The following is a 20,774-nucleotide window of genomic DNA, read 5'->3' as shown; positions in this document are numbered from 1 at the left end:
GAGGCTAAAAATAGACATATGTATTTCTCCTGTATCAGCTTCTCCTCGCTGGCTCTCTGGTCAATCTAGAGTTGAATTTAAAATGCTTCCCCTCACTAACAAAGTATTAATTATAATCTGGTTCAATCAAATCTGAAATGCGTGCCCATGAGAGGAGCCTGGCAGCGCTGACTCTACCAAGATGAACATCTCTTAGTTCAGCTGCTGTCAGGATGCTTGGGGACCTCCCAGGATGCACTGAGCATTTCTTCTCTACTCACCTTCCCCCCCCCTCTCACTCTCCAGGTATTTATAGGCTGCTACTACAAGTCTATGACTTCTATCTTCTCTCTCTCTGAAGATTTGTCTCTCTGTGCTCCCCCAACATGCTTCCTCATAGGGGATCATCACCTCATCAGGGTTTTCTCTTATACTGAAGGGTCTTTACCTTGCTATATAAAACGTCTTGAGGCTACTTGATGTGAATTACCACTATAAACAATTAAAAAACACCAACTGAAATCTGTCAATGACTGTGACATTACCGTTTCCACTATCAGTGGGAAGCCAGATTTGGGTATTCAGCAAAACATGCAAGAAGTTCTCAATATGTGTGAAGCATTTTTTCCCCCTAGTTATCAAAATAAAGCAGAAAAACGACCGTGCAAAAGCCCATGTTTCTCGCTTAATATTTAACTGCAACCTATCAGTAAGACTCAGGTTTATGGAGCTTCAAAGCTGTGATAAGACGTACTTGCTATAAATTGCTGACATTTGCATTTCACTTTTTGGTAATTAATAAATCAGGCACAGATGACCAATAATCAATATTGAGTGCCAGAAATGCCACTCTTTACTTTGTTAGTGACAATACTACTCACACTACTGTGCAGACAAAAGTCACTATTGTGTGCAGTCCTGAGCTTGCTGAGGTGATTCTACTCTGAATAAACCAAAGCCTTTATTTAGGGAATCAGGAATTTATTCCAGAAAAGTTATCATAACCAGGACAAAAGCCCTTTCTACCCCTATGAAAATACATTAATGTGAGAAGTAAAGTAAAACACATGGCTCATTTTGGAGTTTTTACATTTCAGAACTAAAAATAATCAAAAGTACAAATAGGCAGGTACAAAAAAAATGACATGCAGTTTTCCAAGTTCAAAAGTTAACACTAGCCGAACTTAAAAGTACAGTGAGTATGAAAAGGAAGGGGGGGGGGGGGGGGGGAATTAAGCTTGCAATTCAAAATCTGCGTTGTTTATTGGGAGGTCCATAATCTCCAGGTCCGGGGAGGCCTCTGGGGAAGCCACCCTGACCACCTCCAGGCATGCTGTTGTTTCCTGGCCCTGGCAACATTGGTGAATTCTCTGCAGCCAAGCCAGGAGTACCAGCTGGACCAGAGCTGCCCCCCAGAGAGTTTCTGTTCATGGGCATCCCATGACCACCCATATGCATCCTCATGTCTTGCTCCCTGTTCTCAGAGAAGTTGCCCCTGAAGCCCTCCTGCTGCCTCTTCATAATCTCCTCATTGCGCAGCCTCATCTCCTCCTCTCTCCTGCGGCGTTCCTCCTCCTGTCGGAGCTCGGCTTGTTTCCTCTTCTGCACTTCCTGATTGTGGAGCTCCTCCATCCTTCGCAGCTCTTCCTGCCGCCTCAGGAGGTCCTGCCTCATCAGCATCACCTGATGCTCGTGTCTGGCTGCCTCCATCTCAGCCTCCAGCTTCTCCTGCGCCTCTTTCATGTTGCGGTCCACCATCTCATACTGCTGCTTCTCCATCTCCATCAGGGCCTTCCATCGCATGGCATACTCATACTCGAAGGAGCCGGGCTGAGCGAATCGTGGCGGCTGCTCACGCTCTTTGTGATACTGCTGGTTTTTGTTGACCAACTTTTCTGGCAGTCCCTCCTCTTCATCAAACTGTTCCATAGGCTCCACTGTAACAGGCCGGGGGAAAGCTGTCAGAAGATAAGCACCATCAGAGCACTTATCCAAAGCCTTTCTTGCAGCTGGCTTTGAGGTGAACTCCACTATGCCCTTCCCCGTAGGTCTCCCTCGGTCATCCACTATGACCACAGCTCTTTCTATCTGGCCAAAGACTGCGAAGGCCTCCTCCAGGAGCTCGTTGGACGCAAACTCTGGCAGATTCTTCACAGTTAAAGCAGCTCCGTGTGTCGCAAACCTCACCCGTATGGGCCTGCCTCTGAAGGGGGTATCATCTAGCTCGGCTCTGGCAATCTCTGCTATGATTCTCGTTTCGAGCCTAATGAAGCCGAAGCCTCTTTCCTTGTTAATAAATATCTCGCTGGCTTTTCCATACTTGGTGAACAGCTTCTCCAGGTCCTCCTCGGTAACACCCGTTGGTAAATTACCTACAAACAGCCTGCTCCGCTGGGTAAAGGTCTTTTCCCCGGGCTTTCTGAAGCTCTGCAGGTCCAGGGTTAAGGCCTCGTTGGGGTTGGTCTGCTCGTTGGGCTCTGGCTGCTGCCCGTTGCTGTTTGTTCCTTCGCTTTTCAGCTGCTCTCCCGGGCGGTTTGGGCCGCGGTTCTGCTGGGGGCCTCTGTTTCCTTGCATTCTCGCAATGGATTTAAAATCTGAAGTAGCAAATGGCTTGTTAAAAACACAGAAACTCTTTGCAAACGGTAGCGCACAAAGAGCTGTGAAAATGGCGAAGGTACGCGCTACGCTATTGTGACCTCAATTCGTTGCGACATCGGCGACGTAGTTTATGTGCGACGGTACGAGAAAAAACAACAATAAAACAAAAACGATGCAGTTATTTAAAAAAAATATGTAAAATGTAAGTGTATAAAAATAACAAGGCTGCTTAAAATGTGTTGTATATATGTTTTGTTCCTTACTACGGGTGCTTTAGATTTTTGACTTTTTTAAAATGTTTTCTTACTTCTCGCGATAGTTTGCCCTCGTACATAGAGACTGTCACCGGTGAGCGGGTGATTTCGCGGGAATTATTCCTGTTGCTCGCAAGCTACTGAAAATAATCGTCGATATCTGAAAATATCAACACACTTGATCTCAGAGGAGTAGCAACTGAAGTGCAAACGTCTATTTTCTTCGGTAAGGTCGTTATATCTGTCATATTATATTAATTTTCAGGGTATTCACATGAAAAGTCGGGGTGTTTAGGAAAAACCCAGACAACTTTCCTTGCACTTGTAAGCATGTTATTGAGTTGACTGTGCTTTAAATTGATAGCCTTTGAAATCTAAAATAGACCCATTTCTATGTCTCCTGTGCTTTTATTCAGGACAGTCATGTTCTCAGACCTAAGTGTACAGAAGGAGGGCTCCTCTCTGCTCTGCCGTCCTGCCTCGGAGGACCAGGGCCCGGTGTTTGAGAGGACGTCTCTGGCTTATAGTCAGTGCTCTGAACGCTACAGAGTTGGGGAGCGGAGCTTCAGCCGCCAGTATGCTCACATTTACGCAGCACGACTCATGCAGATGAGGCCTCTGCTGTCAGAGAGAGCTCAGCAGAAGTGGGGTAAGCTCAGAGCAATCTTACCTACCTACATCAGGGACACTGAAACATTTGATTTCTATTTCTTAATCTGTTTTTTTTTTCTGTTCTGTATCTGTCAGGATCAGATGTGGTTATCAAGAAGCTGTGTGATCTAGAAACAGCGGAGCAGTGTTGCATTGTAGGGACTCTGTTCAAGCGTATGGACTTGCAGCCATCTATTCTGAAAGAAATCAGTGAGGAGGTTGGAAGTAGTGCTAAATTCACCCCACACATTGAAAGCAGCTACTGAATTGTACTTTAACAACTTTCTTTTTCCTTGCTCTCCAGCACAACCTCCTGCCCCAGCCTCCACGAGCAAAATACATTCATGAATCAGATGAGTTGATTCTGGAGGATGAACTGCAGAGGATTAAACTAGAGGGGGAAATTGACAAAGACAAGTGTGTCACAGGTTGGTAGTTTTTCAGGATGTCAGCATCACATGAGCTGTGGACGTATCAGTCTGATGTAGGTGTTTCTTGTTGTCTTTCTTAGGCAGCGTCATTGCAGTATATGGTGCTGAGAGGAACGATGGGAAGTTCACAGTTGAGGACTTTTGCACAGCGGATCTTCCTTTGCAGAAAGCAAGGCCTGCACTTGACTCTGACAGGTATGAAAACACATCTAATTGGTGTAAATCCCTGCCTGTAGTGATAAACAACATTAATTGCTTTGCCTGCCTTCATACAGGTTTGTGCTCCTGGCATCAGGTCTGGGTCTTGGCAGTACTCATGCTGACAGCATGCTGGGCCTACAGTTGCTTGTCGACATGGTAACTGGTCAGCTCGGTGACCTCGGGGAGCAGAGTGGTGCAGCAACAATTTCCAGGGTTCTGCTGGCGGGAAACCTCCTGAGTCAAAACACTCAAGACAAGGATGCATCAACAAAGGTGGGAAAAATGGTTTGAACCTTGTCATATAGTCACGTTCCTCCCAAGTCACTCATGTGAACTGGTTTACTTAAAACATAAAAATAAATATTTTACCCTTTCTCTGTTTTTTTTTTGTTTTTTTCCCCAGGCCAAGTATCTTACTAAGAAGACTCAAGCTGGCAGTGTGGATGCCATTCGTTTGCTAGATGAGTTGTTGCTTCAGCTGGTGGTAAGTCTGAAGATTTTGACACAGTTTACTTTAATGATAAATGTTTATGTTATGATTCATAACATCCAAGAGAGCCAAGGGAGGACCTGTGATACTGTATGAGAAAGTGTGGAAGGAATGATAGATGGGGATGGGATTAAACCAGGGATTGCCTTTGAGCCCTTAGTTTTTTGCAGTGGTGACAGGCTGACGTATGAGTTCGGGCACGAATCGAATCTCCATGGAGTATGATATAGTTAGGCAACACTGCGATCTGTAGTAAGAGTAAGGAGCAGGTGGTGGAGGAGCTGGGGAGGTGGAGGAAAGTCAGTCGAATCGAAACAGAATACATGTGTGTGTGAATGACTGGGAGACGGGTTTGAAGGCGAAGGTGTAAGAAGCAGAGGTAGAGAAGGTGGATGAGTTTAAGTACCTGGGGTCAACCATCCAAAGCAAGGAGTTAGGGCTACATCTAAAGATAATTTGGTAGTCAACTAATCTGCCATTTTTTTTTTTAGTCGATTAGTCCATGATTATTTCAATAACTCTTATCTCCGTTTCCTGTGGGCAAACCACCTGTTCTGGGCTCCAGTATCTCATCTGCCCACCAGTGAATATCACCCTGTTATCTCGTCCCACAGCAAATTGGAAGGAAAGCTCTGCTTTGCACAGTCTGCATTTACTTTATTTGTTTTCTGTGAAATTCTTTCACATTTTTTTTTTTTTTAAATCCCCGTTTCCATTTTCTTCTGTCCTGCTTTGCAGTTAGCACTACTTTCTTCTTCTTTAGTATTGAGTTCAGTCTTGGCAGACGAAATAGGGGATACTGCCCCCATGGCCCCCTGTAGTGTATTGCATTTAAAAAAACAGATTTACGTGGTATTAGACACGTCGACAATAAAATTACATGTCGCTAAATTTTAATTGTTGACGTCATTGATTATAATAAATCGTGGCAGCCTCACAAAGACTACACAAGAGAGGTGAAGAAGAGCAGGTAGACGAGCTGGACATGCTGTAATATATGATGTATTGTATGGAGAGGGTGGTGCTGACAAAAAGACAGGATGTTGAGCCTGGAGGAGGCAGAGTTGAAGATGCTCAGAGTTTCATGGAGAGTGGGCAGGATGGACAGGACTAGAAATGAATTTATCAGAGTTACAGCTCAGGTTGAGCGGTTTGGACACTAAGTTAGAGAGACAGGCTGAGGTGGTTTGGGCATGTGCAGAAGGGTGATGGTGGATAAACTGGACTGGAGGAAAAGCACAGATTATTACCGTCTAAACAACTCTACTGTTTTGTTTTTTTTCTTTTGCTACACATTACTGTCTCCTGCTGATTAAGGCCTCGGTTCCTGTGGATGTAATGCCTGGCCAGTACGACCCCACCAACTACACCCTCCCACAGCAGCCTCTCCACCGATGCATGTTCCCCTTGTCGTCCGTTTACCCCACACTACAGCTGGCATCCAATCCATACCACGCCAGCATAGACGGAGTGAGGTAAGCAGCGTCACACATGTTGTTACAGTGGGCATGAAACACTACAAGTATACAGGCTAATTTACACCATAGAGCCCTGCTCTCAAAAACTAACATGGATATAACTCTGTTTGTGTAGCTGGATTTGAAAAATAAGTGCTTACAGTTTAAATTTTCAACGTGTTTAGCACTATTTCTTAAATCCAACTTCACAGACGCACTTAGCCTATGTCAGTTTTTCAGAGCAGGGCTCCATTTATGCCTCATATCCACTTTAATATTCACTTCTAGGTGCAAATATGTTTAGGTTTACATGTATTTGCTTGTTTCCTTGAAGGTTCCTCGGTACATCAGGGCAGAACGTCTGTGACATTCAGAGGTACAGCAGCAGGGACAGCCACTTGGAAATATTAGAGGAAACGCTTCGACTCCGACATCTGGCCCCGACGGCACCTGACACATTAGGTTAGTTGATACAGAATAACACGCAGAGCCTCTGGTAAATCTAAACACACTATTGGTTTATTGACAAGATTTTCTCTGAATTGCTCAGGTTGTTACCCATTTTACCAAAAAGACCCTTTCATCCTGGAAGAGTGTCCCCATGTTTACTTCAGTGGCAATGCCCCTACTTTTGACTCCAAGCTCATCAAAGGTTAGTGCATGCCATTTGCATGTAAACAGAAGAAACTTTGTGGATGTTATCATATGATCTGTTTTAAGCTACAAATGTACTATTCACACAGACTAATGTGTAATAAATAATTAACTGTTGCTGCTCGTATTCTCATCCCGCCAGGTCCGGATGGTCAGGAAGTCCTTTTGGTTACCGTTCCAGAATTCAGCAGCACACAGATGGCGTGCCTCGTCAATTTACGCACTCTTCACTGTGAGCCAATCAGCTTTTCTGCCTTCTCTGCAGATGAAGATGAGGAAAGTGAGATGAACGTAAGCCACTGAGGACACAGCTGATGCTTTTTTTTTTTCCTTTTGGCCAGAGAAGGATCAAATTAACTTCAATCCAAAAAACACAAGCTTTTCAATAAGATACATTTACCTCATGGGTTCCTTTCAGTGTTTCTGTTAAAGTAACATTTGTGTTTTTGTTTTTTTTCATTGAACTGAAAGAAAACCAGCAAATGAAAAAGAAAGGAAGAGACCCTCGTGGTTTAATAAGAAGCCTTTATTTGAAAAATAACTCTTCTAACCCATCTGTGTCTGAGAAAACATGATAAAAACCTCTGTACTCCTTCATCTGTTACCAAGTTCTCCCACATTTACTGAATGTTCACACTAAAAATATTTCTGCCATATGTGAAGATCGTGTAAATAACAGTTTTTTTTATGTGCATCCACAATAAACTTCTTTTCACGAAGCATTCGTAGAAGTGATTGAATGAGTCAGAGAATAATGAAGTGTGATCTTTGGGGAAAAAAAATCTAAAATGGTTCCATTTCTGTGAAGAGACCTTATTTCAAATGTTGATTAACAGATGTACTATTTTAATATAGCTGATATTCTGTACATTCCCATTGCTTACGTCGTACAAAGACGAGAGCCCTAATTTGATTCTTCAGCCAGCTCTAAGTACAACACGGCAACGTGAACTACAGTTAAGAGAGGACGGTGGTTTACTTGAAACAAGCCACTTGTGTTTTCTTTAATAGTCACTGATCTTGTAGTCATAGTCCATGATGGAGTCTGTGAAGCCGCCAGGAGTTGAGGACTGTCCCTCTCCCCAGACCCAAGATTCATACCAGGATGTGGTGGCCTCTGTTGTTGTGGGAATTGTGGTTGTGGTTGTTGTAGGGGGTAACGTCGTTCTCATCGACATGGCCTTCATTAACTTCCGCTGGCGAAGACGACGGATGAGAGCGATCTTGCGCTTCCGTCGCTGCTCAGGACTGAGTCGAGAATTTGTGGAAGACCCATTACTGGCACCGATCACACTCCTGTGGCCATTGTTGACTGTGGTGTACTGTACTCTGCTATTGCTGTAGGCAATTCGAATTGGCTTGTTGCCGTGGAGGGCCATAATCTGCAGAGAAATTAAAGAAAAAACAAAGAGGCTTTACTGAATACTGCTAAGATGCACATGCTTCGAGGCACTTCAAGTTGGGACAGTCTTACCTGTTTAATGCGGTCCCAGTTGGACTTGGCCAGGTTGAAGCTGCAGGCAGTCGCACCCGACTCATAGCCCACCACACAGAGTTTGGTCAACGAGGAGAAGCCCTCAGCTCGAGCCGTCACGCGGTACTCCCCGGGGTTAAGCAGACGCCAATAATCCCCCGTTGGTGCTACAATGGCAACAGTAGTGTTGAGCACAGTTTGAGCTATGTTATATTTTATTACATCCTGAGTGATTGTGTGAACAGTATACTGACCTGTGGTCACGTCGTGATTTATCCCCTCGATAGATACAGTAGCGTTTGCAATAGGGTTCCCCTGCTGATCTTTCACAATCCCTCTAATGCCGCGATGCACCTGAAGTACACAAATAGTTACATGAGTGAAAGAAGCAAAGTACAAGGTACAGTTGCTGAGTAGTAGTTCTCTTCAACTGCTCAGTAAAATCAGTAGTTTCATTTTTTTCATGAGTGGACTTTGGAGTAAAATTGAGCAAAATTATACTTGGATTGATCCAAAAAGCTGTGGTTTAATGATTCAGTTATTCTAAAATGATTCCACTCAAAAATCATCCATTACAAAAGAATCTTATTTGATCCTACTCCCATTTTTATGTTGCATTTGGGTCTTTTATATGTATAATATAATAAACTGTTTTGATAAGTGGTATATGAATTTAAACACCTGCGATCAACTATTCAAAGCAACAGACAGTTAACTTATACAGCCAAAGCAAACATTTGCCTCCAAGAGCTCCGCAAACTGTACAACATATGACATCCTCTGTCAGTCGACCCTCAGTGGACAAATCTAAGGATAAAGGGGAGCAACCTCGGGAAAACCAATACAGCGTGGGAAACATCTCGGTTGGACAGAGGAGGAATAACTGCAAAATCACAATGCTGTAAATCACAATTTTAGGTACTTTTATTTATTTTTATTTTTTAGAAATTTTAAAATCCAACATTATATCCAGCAGGATGTTGAATAGTCTTTTCACTACAGACTGAAGCACAGTCAGGACAGGTTACAGTTTGTGTTTGTTTGGGACTAACCTGCTCCATGAAGATGAGCATTGCTTCTCTGTTTTTCTCCCACTCATACGCCAGCTCGCTCTGATGAGGGAACTTATCACAGCCCAGGAAAATGGACAGCTCCAAACAGTTGGTGTGCAGGTAGCTAAAGTCATTCATACCTGCAGGGAAGATCAAGAGCGTGTATTGCAACTACTGTCCACCAGGGTGTGCTATAAACATACGTGGGAATTTAAACGCACTGGTCTCTACTTACTGCCTGTTACTGGCTTCCATTTGGCCCGGTTGACAATTCCAAGACCCCCTCCTGGTGTGTCTCCTTGGCAGGAGCCGTGATGGCTGTGTGTCATGGTCAGGTGTGTGGAGGCATAGGAGATAGCTAGCCACCTGAAGAGGGATTCGTCTGCAGTCACGCGGGGCTCATCTTCAGATTCAGCATAATGGTAGCCTGCACTTCTTCCTCTGTCATCGTCTTCTTCCTCCCTGTGCCCATAACCCTGGTTGTACGCGTGATTGTAGCCATGGTCGTACCCAGGGTCATAGCCATGGTCGTACCCAGGGTCGCGACCATGGTCATAGCCTGTGTCGCGACCATGGTCATAGCCTGTGTCGCGACCATGGTCATAGCCTGTGTCGCGACCATGGTCGTACCCAGGGTCGCGACCATGGTCATAGCCTGTGTCGTGACCATGGTCAAATCCATGGCCCCGCCACTCCTCTTCTGGCTCTGCATACCCTCTGCTTCTCCAGTCTTCCACTGGCTCCTCATGGTAGCCCCTTCCCCACTCAGATACATCAAAACCTTCATCCTCATACCTGCAGACATGATTCTAAATGAATCATTAAGCACTATTTTGGTGGTTCACAGAGGTGAAAAATTAGCATTTGGACAATACGTGTGTACGTAAAGGTACAGAAACAACAACAGAACACAGGTAGGGAAACAAGTCATACTGTCTCTTCTTGCGACTCTGAGGTTTCTGGCTCTCAGCAGGCTTGTTGAGACGTAAGCTGTCATAAGGATAGGCCACAATTCTCTCCCCACCCTGGAAGTTTGCACCCAACACAAATGGATAGCTTTTCATCCAGGAGATTATGGCCCTGGTTTCCACAGCAATCTGGAACAAAAGCAGGAAGATCAGGATCACACAGACAGAGGATCAGAATCTCATGTAACATACTTTTGTTTTTGTTTACCACAACCTGGTTAGTCTCAAAGACTTTATATATCTATATCTATATCTATATCTATATGCGTATTTGTTTGTTTGTTGCTTTACCGAACTATTAGCTTCAAAGTGCTCTGGTATAGGCACATGATGGTTGGGGGTCAGTTTAGGCACCATGCCCTTATCCTCAGCATCCCACAGGATACTATTCAGATCAGGGAAGTTCTGGAAGATGTCAAAGCCCTCATTGGTGAAGTGACCGGTGGTCCAACTGCTCAGCTCTGATCCCTGCAGAGTAGAAATTGGGTAAAAGAGACATACTCATCTAAGTAGCCCACTATGTTTCACAGACATTTCCTCTTTGTTTTAGACAGTATTTAAAACATGTTGTCATTAATTGATTGTTTTTTACACCGACCGCTTCAAAAGCTTCCTCCTGTCCGTCAGGGTTGAGCGAAGGCACCAGGTGGATGCGTATTCCCTCCACCAGGCGCTGGGCTCTGGGGTTTCTGTCTTTATACTCTTTGCACAGGTACTGCATGAGAAGCAGGATCATCTCCCGACCCACTGCCTCATTTCCATGGAGACCTGCCGTGAAGCGGATCTCTGGCTCACCTGTGGGGACAACCGGGGCGAGACTGTAATTGTCTGTCAGCCTTAATCTGCTGGTGTCCGCCTGGTGTTTATTAGGATTTGCAGGATACCACAGTGGTGCCATAAAGACCCAGCGTAATTTCAACGAATCAGCATCCCAGACTGTTTGAAATACTGCACATTACAGCATTTGTGTTGTTATAGCACACATTACAATAAGAACACGGCTATCTGCCCGTTTCCTGCTTGAGATCCCACCTATTTCGTGCTCTGTGGGATTGCCAGAGATTATCATGGCAACAATTTCCCGTCCCTTGGAGCTGCGGCCCAGGCTGTAGATGGTGGTGATGTTAGGGCACTCCTCATTCACTGACTTCATAAGCTGAATAGGTGAGATAAAGACAACAGTAAATATGCAAAGCATTGTATTTGATTACATTACGCACTACAAAGCAGATGGTTAATAATGAATATTATGTTATTGTGGAAATGTCATGTTGGTCTCTGGTGGTTCAAATGAAAAACTGGGACAGAATGAAGCTGCAATTTATATTAGAGCATTTAAAGCGGACCTCCTGGAATTCTATCAGCCAGCAGATAAACTTTGCAGGGAAACTCACATCAACCATCTCTGAGTAGCTGTGGTGTTTGAACTGCAAGTAGTCCACGGGAGTCACCTCATTTTGCTTGTACAGAACATTAACTGGATCTGTTTGGAGAAAAGAGCAGCAAAAATTATTCATTTTCTGTGTTTAAGGTGTGTGTGAGTGTGTGGGCATACGACTCACCAGGCAGGGGGCAGCCTAGGACCTCCAGCCTCATACAAAGAGAGCCGTTCCAGCTCTGTGGGATAATTCGCATGTAGCGGGCCACCACGGGCACCGCAAGCTGGTTCATCACTGGGGTGTCCTTATCATTATTTCCGAAAAACAACTGCACAAGAGAGGACATGTGAATGAGGGGGAGAGGAAGATGAGCATTGGTGCTTGTGGAAGTGGCACAGTTTTAGATGAACTCACCCAGTCGGCGTATCCATCGTGAATGGTGGTCCACTCTCTGCTGTCATTGCTGAAAGCCAGGAAGTAGGACGTCACGTAGTCATTGCTGACAGAAGAAGAGGGCAAATTGTTGGGTGTAGGAATGTCAAATGATGCATATTTATGTCTGCGTGTCTGTTTGTCTCTTACTCATTTAAGGAGTCCCGTCCCTGAGTAATGACTCCGGTGAACTCTGTCGCCCTGCGAGCATCTATCTCAAACCAGTGGATAGCATCCTCTGAATTTGCACACCATGCTCCACCTCTTATGTTTTCCTCATCATCGGAGCCCTGGGAGACACATGCTACTGAATACTCGAACCCTTTTAGTATCTTGAGTGCCAAAGCAACATATCTACTTTTGCATCCATTAACAGAAGAATTTGGATACCCCCACCCGCCCACCCCCCCAAAAAAACACATTGTTGATTTAAATACTGAGGACTTAAAAGAATCCGTCAAGCATGTACCACTAAGGCAGCTCCTGGAAGTGACAGACCCAACAATAACAGTATTTTTCAGTGTTGCTGGCAGCTGGTGGTTATTTCAAGGCCTGCTTGTAGGTGCATGGCCCCGCCCTGATTGTTGTGTACCTGCATGTTTAGGCGCGCCCTCTGAGGTGCAAAGTGATACTGAGACATAGAAGAGGCTGAAAGCTGATCTGGCTCGACCTTGTGAGACTCCATCCCCAGGGGAGGACACTCTGCCAAGCAGAAAGAGAACATTTAAATAATGTGTTAATTACATTCAGCAAAAGCTTACGTATACTCTCCAGATTTGAACAGATGTTGACTTACTCTTTGGCTCTTTGAAGACACGTGGCCTGTTCCTGGCTCTCTCCTCTGCCTCCTTTAGCTTCTGCGCTCTCTCTGTCCGAGGCCAGACAAACAGTCTTAATGCAAAATAAATTGCGCTGTCTTGGCTGAATTTTTTTTTCTTTTACTCTGCCCAGAAATGATGGAGGAACTCAGTATTATTTTACAATTTTTATTTGCCAAAAGTCCTCACGGGGACCTGGAGGGCCAGATTACGGTTAAAAAACAAAGCACACCAGATGTTATGATTTAGCTTCTAGTCCAAGTCTGCTCTGAAACTCATCATCATCATCATCATCCCTCTGACCTGGACTTTTACCATGAAGGAAGATTGCAGAGTCTCTCACCCATTGTCATTATTCATATTCTGACACATACTGGAGCGTGATGCTGGTTACATGGCTGACAGTGAGAATGTAAAACATGTTGTAAGCTCTCTCACCCACAACACACACATGCGCCCATTTACACAGTATCTGTAGATGCATATAGTTGGTTTACGGAAGAATGCAACAACTCTCAGAGACGTCTGCAAAATCATTTCACCTTAGACCTAGTCTGGGTCAAACTGTGCACACAGGAAGAGCCTCATTAACAGCAGTCCTGGTGGTGTTATATATCACTTGCTCTGGGCTTTACCCCTTCAACTTTACGCACGGCAGACACGTGGCACAAAAGAGCTGAAATACTTCTCCCTTTGTTGTCACTCCTCTTCATCCCTCACTTCCAATCCGATGCCGGCACAGCCTTCTTAGCTTATCTCACGCTCTTTGCTTTTGGGCCCAGCCCATATGAGATTTCTGAACTCTTTACAGCCCTAATCTCCGTTTTACTTTGGTGGGGTGAACTTTTGTCCCTGTCATGCAAGTTAAAGCAAGTGCCCGAGACACACACATTTGTATGCATGGAAATCACATCTGCATTCTCTTAGTATGACTAGATATGACTGAGGGGAGACAACATCATTGTTAGTACTTTTCCACTTGGGTTCATGAGGCACTCTCTTTGCTTTGACAGGATTACGCAAGGTGGTGCAAATAACAAAAAGAAGAATCCCATGTGGGTCTCCTTACCTCTTTCTTCCCTCTCCCTCTCTTTGGCTGCTCTTTCTCGCTCTTTTTCCATCCACTTTTCATCAGTCTCGTCTTCTTTTCTCTCTGAAAACAACAACAACAACAGAAAAGGAAAGAAAATCACTTATAATTTCATAGAAACAACAATGATTACCACAGAGCCATGCACAGTAGTGTACTGTATATGCATGCTTTTTTTTTGTGGTTTTGCAAGTCATTAAGAAATGCAAACAGGTCATCAAGGAACACTTGAAAGCTATTGACCCAACTGTTGTTTATCCCTTTCTTTTGCTGTTTGCTTTATTGGCAGGAAGTTCTCTGTGACTAAACCAATAATAGAAAACATTCGAGTATGGTTGTGATTCACATGTGTGTGAGCGGGCGGCCACATACTCATCCCGTACTCGTCGTAATCATCATACCAGGTCCCCTCATAGGGCGCGGTGGCGGTGGGCTCTTCTGTGTAAAAGAGAACAAACACGAAGTCAGACAATTCGTTCAGCCCCTCGGAGGCGCCGCTACTTTACAGAGTCAAGCTTTATGGGATTACATGCAAAATTTTACAACTTAGCAGTGGCCCGAATTATTCAACCACAAGAGGAGTTTTCTATTTTGATGCTGGTGTGATGCCCGCTGTATAACGTAGCTGTTAAATCTTCAATTCCCCATTTATGAGAAACATAACTTTGCTGGGCTCTGATCACAGGGCTTTTTGTTGCTCTACAAGAAAACTGTGGAAAGTTTTGTTGGCTGTGTGGAAGAAATAAACCCACCCACTCCTGTGTGTAAACTAGGGCAGGTCAGCTCATAGATTAGCTCCAGTGTTATTCTCATGTGTTGCATTTCTAATGAAACACAAAGTATGGGCTGGCTATTTCATTTGTATCTTAATGCTTACTAGAGGTTTCACATTAGTTGATTTTGTCATGAGAGTCTGCAGTCACCTGGCAGGATTTCAACCTTAATTTCTGGGCTGACCTCTTTACCATCAGGTGACGGTTGCACCTCATCTGCAGGAAGAAGAATTCAAAAGGTCAAGCTGAGAGGTGATTTAAGTGTAACAGACAGAGAAATGGGGGAATATAAGCAAGAATGCAGAAGGGCCAAGTATGAGTGAATCATTGGAAATGCTGAAGGAGCATAGGTACTGTACAGTAGTGTGGAAACAAAGAGTAATGAGAGCATGCCATTCAAATCCAGATGAGTGTCACAGGTCTGCACGACACACTGTTTCCAGCATGCATTTCATCCCGTGGAAAAAAAGCCCTCTGTTGACTTCAGCTGGAAGAAATAAAGAGCGCTCATAAAAGTTTTCTCCAATATGTCTGAAAATCGGATCCAAAAGATTAGCGGGTATCTGTTATTAAACGTTATTTAATCAGAAGTTTACGCAGTTCCTTCAGCTTAAACAAACCACCGAGTTTACTGAGTGTCCAGCTGATTAATCACTGAACATCCTATTCCTAATCACTTATCCAAATAAGGGTTGGTAAGAGGCAGAAGCCTTTTATAGTTGACAGAGGACAAAATGCAGGGTACATCCTGGACAGATTGCTGGCCTACTCTCTGTAAATGTCTCCCATAGTGCAGTTCACTCCTTTTTTGTGTCTGTTCTTTGCTTCTTTCCTTCTGTTTCACAAAGAGTAACACTGTCTTAGATCATCTAGTATGTTTCTGAAGAAAAGAAGCACAAGTGACCACTTTCATGGGGAAATTGAAATATTTAATTTTTTAAATCATGAATTTAAAAGCTTCTTGATAATATCATACAACCCAGCACTGTTAAAAAAGACACCTTTGATTCTGTAACTATTTCTGTACACATGACCTCTCAATTAGCATTAAAAGAATGCACTTTAAACTCTGACAATGATCCTTTTTAACCACTACCAGCAGTTTTTATTTCCACACCGCAAAGCAGTAATGATAAAACAAAGGGGAAATTTTGACCTAATTGAGTTCTTGTTGTTTGACTCCCTCATACTTTTAAAGACATAAACTAAAATTTTACTAACTGCCATTATTTTAAATGTCAAGTTTCACAAGACAGAGAGTAAAGCATTTGTCTCGACTCAAGTTTCCACTGGCAGGGGAGTGCCTAGAGGAAGGATGTGGGGTGGCATCCATCCCCTCTGAAGGTGAGGGTGTTTCCTAATCTTTTAATGCTATTGGAGTACATTACTATTAATGCTACAATACTTAACACCATCAGATGAGAGAATTTACTTTACTATTTCATCGAAGTAAGGTTTTAATTTACTTGTACCTTAGTATTTCTATGTTGTTGTCTACTTCTACTCCATTACATCTTGTATATAAGTGTCACATTTTCTACTCTATACCAGTTATTTTCAAGTTGTAGTTACTTGTTAGTTCGAAGTATCTAAAGCAAGCTTTTTAAAGTACAAGCTGATGATAAAAACCTTTACTATTACTTAAGTGAAGAGTCAGATTGCTTGTAAAAGTATTTTTTGTGCAGCATCAGTTTCTTTAATACCAATTTTCTGCATTTCTGATAAAAAAAAATTATTTAAGTCAATTGTTTTTCCTACGGGGCCCCTGCCTTAATCGTGCCCCACACCTTGGCCTACCCCACTGAAAAATTCCTGTAAACACCCCTGTCAGTTAAGTAAATTCATGATATTTCTCAGAATTGTTTCAGCGCCCCCCCATTTTGCCACATGGATCTAATTATGCTTTCATCATCTTATTCATGTTACATAAACTGCCTCCACACTAAACATCCTCAATCAAAACAAAGACACGAAAGACTTATACGTACATGTGGCATCCCAGTAATCGCTGTCATCTGTTCCAGGCTTTGTATCAGGGGCAGCAGGCGTTGGGTTTACTTCTTGCCAGTAGCTGTCATAGTTATCGGTCACAGAGGTGTAGAGGTCTGTCTCGTCTGGTTTCATGTAATCATCGTAGATGGCAGGCGCTGAAGTGGGCACTTCTTTCTCTGCTGGTTTCCAATAGTCATCGTAGGCATATGTTACAAGAGCAGCTGGGTCTTCCTCATCTGGTTTAAAGTAGTCTTCATAGGCATCTGTTACGGGGGCGTCTGGCTTCCAGTAGTCGTATGGGGGATCTGTGATCGCAGCCTCAGGCTTTGGCCTGGAAGGTGTGGGCTCAGGACCCCAGTAGTCATCTTCTGGGCTCCAGTAATCAGTTTCTGAGAGGGAAACAGACACAAAAGCTGGCTGATGGTGAGCTCACAAGTCTGGACACAAATATTTTTATGGTTCTCTGGTGTTTTATAATGTTCTGATTTTTGAACTGGATCTGAAATTATTTTTCCTCCTTTCCACTACTACTTAGACATATTTCTAGTTTTAAATTTGTATTTGAATAAAAACAACAACAAATCCTCACAAACAAACAAACAAACACTGTAACCCTCGATGGGTAAAAAATCATAAAAGAGCACAACTTTTTTGCCTAATCGGAATAGGTGCTATATTTACATCTAGGTGTGTGTGCCACATTTCAGTCTTCATTTCAGTGTTGTGATTTAGAGATTTAGGTGTGTTATGTGAGGCTAATGTAACACTGAGCTGGTAGCTGGCTCAGAAATGAGGAGGGGGCTACATTTGATCTTTCTAACTCTAAGTTTTGTCATTTTCAGTAGCTTCTGGGTGCAGAAGCTACTAAGCCTAATGTCAAAGGGAGAACAGCTTTCTGTCTTGACCTCTGTAAACACTTTCCTGTTGAGCTCAGTCTTTCGTTTTGGGTCACGCTGGATAAAAATGGTCTGTTTTAAAAATCTTGGTCATTCCGTGTATCAAAATGGAAGATTATCTGCCGTATAAAACTGCCCTCTCATGAGCTCCAGTTTCACCAAGATGGCAGAAACAGCTGAAACACTCATCTCAAGGCCAGACTTCAGAAACCAATGGGTGATGTCACGGTAGATTCCTCCATCTGTCTACAATCTGGTATTGTACAAAATAAGCTAATGTGGAAGTGACTTAAACTCTCTAATATTCAACAGTGTTGGGACAACGAAGTCATGCTGCATAAAACTTTAATGAGATTAATCATCCCTGTCAAGTTTTTCTGTGGTCATTTTATGGCCTCTGACCCTGGTGTTTGAAATCTTCTTCAGTATTGCATGATCATGATTTGAATGGTCAGATTTTATGTGGACAGTGTCCTCAGGTTCTTACATTCATCCCACACTCCTCTGCAGCTCACCATTGTGTTCACATCCAGCCCTCAAAATGCTTGAGGTTACGGCTTTCAAATCTACAAACCAGAGGCAAATCCACTTCTTTTATGCTCCTGGTCCACCCCAAAACAGACTTGAATGACAACAATGGTTGAAGTTTCCATTTATATTGTCATGTTTATATCCCATTTATATTCTTATATTCCCAGCCTTTAAAAAAAATTGTTAAACATGTTTTTCCAAGCCAGTAGTGGGAGGCAATTTAACACACAGAATATTAACATATTAACATTAACACATATTAACAATATAGTTATATGAACTCAAATTTAGTAGTCAACTGAGTCAATATTCTTCAAGCAGCCCCTGCATGTGTGCCACTCACCGGCATCGGGATAGGGGTAATCTGTATATGGTTCGGTGGGTGGCTCCGTTGGGATCGCTGGAAATATAAGATACAAGATTTAACAACAATCAAATCCAAGTGATCAGTGAAGCAGGCTCAAGGCTTAGTATTCTCTTCTCACTTGTTGTGGTCGGGGGCAAAGTTGTGGTTGTTGTTTTCTTGTCCTTCTTCTTTCCCTTCTTGTCGGTTTTTGGCTTTTTGGTGGCTTTGGGGTCTTTTGGCTCTTTGTTCTTCTTTTTGTCCTTCTTTTTCTTCTTGTCTTCATCAGGTGCCCTCCTCACCCGGCCTAAAATATCTGGAAAAAAGGGGAAAAAAAGAAGCGGCAGAGAGAGAGAGAGGTTTTCCAGAGCCCACTCCTCACGGTTCTGTGACAAAATCTTTTGAAATGAAAACATATTCCTCCTTGCATACAGAAGCTAAAGACACAATTAGTTCTTTTATGAGGCTTGGGTCTGAGATTATGCAACTATTTCTTCACTGCATCACATTGCAGTGTTTCCAAGGAAAGTCCAGACTGCCAATTACATTTCAGTGGCTGCTTGAGGTCCATCAGTATTTCCTTTTGACTTTTCCTCAAGTCCTGTGGCACCTTCATGGAAACCATGTTTCTCTCTTTCCATTAGTTGTGCTCTATTAACCACAGTTCAGCTTTAATGATCCAAAATCAGTCCAGATACTCAATAAATGTACCGCTTTCACCTCAGCAGCATAAGCGAGACTCATCAAAGAGCTTATTTAATGGCTCCAAAAACTGGGCTTATTGCTTGAAGTGTGTTAGCGGGACTGTACAGAAGAGTCAGCATTATTCATGCAGGGCTTGAGCAACTGAGGCAGTGGAAAAGGTACGCGTCATAAAAAAATCTGTCTGCAAGATGCTCGACTCAGTGTCTTCTTCTCTTGTCTGGTGTGAGTTAAACCAGCTCATCTGTCCCGCTCCCTTGTGCGGGGAAGCAGGAGTGGACAGACGAGCACATGGACTTTGTCACGCTGTTGGAGCTGTCAGAGACCGAATCGTTGTGTGTTTGTGTCTGCATTTGCTCCATGTCATGCCACAACTCAAGCAGTACCTCAGCAGCTCTGATATCTTGTCGGCATAACACATCTGTGCTTTAGAAGTACAAAATATAATTTCTTCCACTTACCTGCCTGGTTGGCTTCTGCTTCTCTCTTGGTCTTGATGCCACCCTCCTCTGGGAGTAAGTCTGCTACAAGTCCTTGCTCTCTTTCTGGGTCATCCGGCGATTCGTCTCGCAGCTGATCCCCAGCCTGCCGGAGAGAAACTATTCCCCCGGCGCTCTCTCCTCCTCTAGGGATCATCAGCAGGCAGCACAGGGCCAGCAGAGCCGCAGACGCAGTCACAGCCTGGATCTTCATACCTGCTGCTCTTCCAACTCGCACAATCCTTTGGTTTGGAGTTTGTACAACCGCTCAACACTCACTCCAGTTTAATTGCCAGAAGGTTAAATTTCACCCTTAGGCCCCCTTGTGTGCTCTTTCCTTGTGATCCACACTTTTACTCGAGAAGGGAAACCTCTGCAACTCCACACATACCCACACAGCCACAGTGTCAGCCAGCCTCAGACTGCTCTAGACAAGAGATGGAGTGGGAGGGGGGTAGAGATACACAGGGAGGGAAGGGAGGTGGGTTGTAGAGACAGACGGAAAGAAAAGATGCAAAGCAAAGCAGTAATCCAGTCAAATGAATAGACAGGGTTCCTAATTACCCCGAAGCCAGGGTCAGCTGAAAAAACAGCGCAAGGCTAGAGGATCCCCTCCACCTGGCCGACAAGTCAGAACAGGTGCAGTGCTCAGACAGGAGTTGGAGGGGGAGGATGAAGGAAGGCAGGTGAGGGCCCCAGACTGCAGGGTTTGCACCTCCTGGAGTTAAACGCCAATTTTTCTTCGTCCTCGGCTCTGGCTGAATTCCTCAGTCACCACAAAGCAGCAGGAGAGGGGAGTGATTCCTAGGACATTGAATTCCACAAGCCGAAGAGGAGGAGGAGGAGAGAATGGGCAAAAGGGGGAGGATTGAGACAAACACAAGCTAATCCTCAGAGTGAGGAATTCCAAAAAAGAAGAAGAGGAGAAAAAAAAAGGGAAACAGGCAGGAGTAAAACATAGATTCTTCTTTGGTACTTAAAAAAAAGGGGATCTCTGCTTTCCATCACTTCAGTGTGGTGCACTGTCGCTCATTCCTCTGAGTGTTACGTATTTTTCTTTCTCCTTTCTGGAGAAAAGGTTGTGTTACACAAAAGGGTGGGGGGGGGTTGGAGTAATACACACGCTGGGC

At 43.9% G+C, this 20,774-nt stretch overlaps 3 protein-coding genes across 6 annotated transcripts; 1 reads left to right on the top strand and 2 right to left on the bottom strand.

Annotated features, from left to right (window-relative positions):
* Positions 1 to 1,076: 1,076 nt before the first annotated feature.
* Positions 1,077 to 2,817, bottom strand: nono (non-POU domain containing, octamer-binding). Its single transcript, XM_026186724.1, has one exon. The coding sequence runs from the start codon at positions 2,551 to 2,553 to the stop codon at positions 1,225 to 1,227; it is 1,329 nt and encodes a 442-aa protein (XP_026042509.1). The 5' UTR covers positions 2,554 to 2,817; the 3' UTR covers positions 1,077 to 1,224.
* A 77-nt stretch (positions 2,818 to 2,894) lies between these two features.
* pold2 (polymerase (DNA directed), delta 2, regulatory subunit) lies at positions 2,895 to 7,434 on the top strand. 2 transcript variants are annotated; one of them, XM_026186723.1, is made up of 11 exons: positions 2,895 to 3,057; positions 3,253 to 3,480; positions 3,579 to 3,700; positions 3,787 to 3,910; positions 3,994 to 4,108; positions 4,189 to 4,387; positions 4,518 to 4,598; positions 5,922 to 6,079; positions 6,396 to 6,523; positions 6,612 to 6,713; positions 6,858 to 7,434. In XM_026186723.1, exons 2-11 carry the CDS (start codon positions 3,255 to 3,257, stop codon positions 7,016 to 7,018), a joined length of 1,416 nt encoding a protein of 471 aa, XP_026042508.1. In that variant the 5' UTR covers positions 2,895 to 3,057; positions 3,253 to 3,254; the 3' UTR covers positions 7,019 to 7,434. The 2 variants fall into 2 exon arrangements, with proteins under 2 accessions (XP_026042508.1, XP_026042506.1); XM_026186721.1 differs by having other exon boundaries at positions 3,248 to 3,480.
* On the bottom strand, positions 7,224 to 20,555 carry aebp1b (AE binding protein 1b). 3 transcript variants are annotated; one of them, XM_026186720.1, is made up of 23 exons: positions 19,627 to 20,555; positions 18,606 to 18,779; positions 18,464 to 18,520; positions 16,690 to 17,082; positions 14,852 to 14,917; positions 14,301 to 14,366; positions 13,908 to 13,991; positions 12,817 to 12,888; positions 12,613 to 12,722; positions 12,171 to 12,310; positions 12,003 to 12,087; positions 11,772 to 11,916; positions 11,604 to 11,692; positions 11,242 to 11,365; positions 10,808 to 11,004; positions 10,501 to 10,677; positions 10,175 to 10,338; positions 9,885 to 10,036; positions 9,477 to 9,788; positions 9,242 to 9,381; positions 8,444 to 8,543; positions 8,190 to 8,356; positions 7,224 to 8,097 (listed from the first exon to the last, which is right to left on the bottom strand). In XM_026186720.1, exons 1-23 carry the CDS (start codon positions 19,856 to 19,858, stop codon positions 7,720 to 7,722), a joined length of 3,624 nt encoding a protein of 1,207 aa, XP_026042505.1. In that variant the 5' UTR covers positions 19,859 to 20,555; the 3' UTR covers positions 7,224 to 7,719. The 3 variants fall into 3 exon arrangements, with proteins under 3 accessions (XP_026042505.1, XP_026042504.1, XP_026042503.1); XM_026186719.1 differs by having other exon boundaries at positions 9,477 to 9,800; positions 9,897 to 10,036; XM_026186718.1 differs by having other exon boundaries at positions 9,477 to 10,036.
* Between the last annotated feature and the right edge of the window lie 219 nt (positions 20,556 to 20,774).

This window comes from Astatotilapia calliptera, chromosome 12 (genome assembly GCF_900246225.1).
Source record: "Astatotilapia calliptera chromosome 12, fAstCal1.2, whole genome shotgun sequence".
NCBI lineage: Eukaryota > Metazoa > Chordata > Actinopteri > Cichliformes > Cichlidae > Astatotilapia > Astatotilapia calliptera.
Note: the sequence above shows the minus strand (reverse complement) of the source record. Positions and strands in the feature narration are given on the sequence as shown.

What these genes read in the sequence shown, in the direction of transcription:
- nono (XM_026186724.1), bottom strand. Translation starts at nt 2,553, where the DNA reads ATGCAAGGAAACAGAGGCCCCCAGCAGAACCGCGGCCCAAACCGCCCG.
- pold2 (XM_026186723.1), top strand. Translation starts at nt 3,255, where the DNA reads ATGTTCTCAGACCTAAGTGTACAGAAGGAGGGCTCCTCTCTGCTCTGC. An exon ending in ACAAGGATGCATCAACAAAG is followed by an intron (nt 4,388 to 4,517) that starts GTGGGAAAAATG and finishes TTTTTTCCCCAG; the next exon opens with GCCAAGTATCTTACTAAGAA. An exon ending in AGTTGTTGCTTCAGCTGGTG is followed by an intron (nt 4,599 to 5,921) that starts GTAAGTCTGAAG and finishes CTGCTGATTAAG; the next exon opens with GCCTCGGTTCCTGTGGATGT.
- aebp1b (XM_026186718.1), bottom strand. Translation starts at nt 19,858, where the DNA reads ATGAAGATCCAGGCTGTGACTGCGTCTGCGGCTCTGCTGGCCCTGTGC. An exon ending in CGATTACTGGGATGCCACAT is followed by an intron (nt 14,918 to 16,689) that starts GTACGTATAAGT and finishes TTCTTCCTGCAG; the next exon opens with ATGAGGTGCAACCGTCACCT. An exon ending in AGGAGGAAGCTTTTGAAGCG is followed by an intron (nt 10,678 to 10,807) that starts GTCGGTGTAAAA and finishes TCTACTCTGCAG; the next exon opens with GGATCAGAGCTGAGCAGTTG.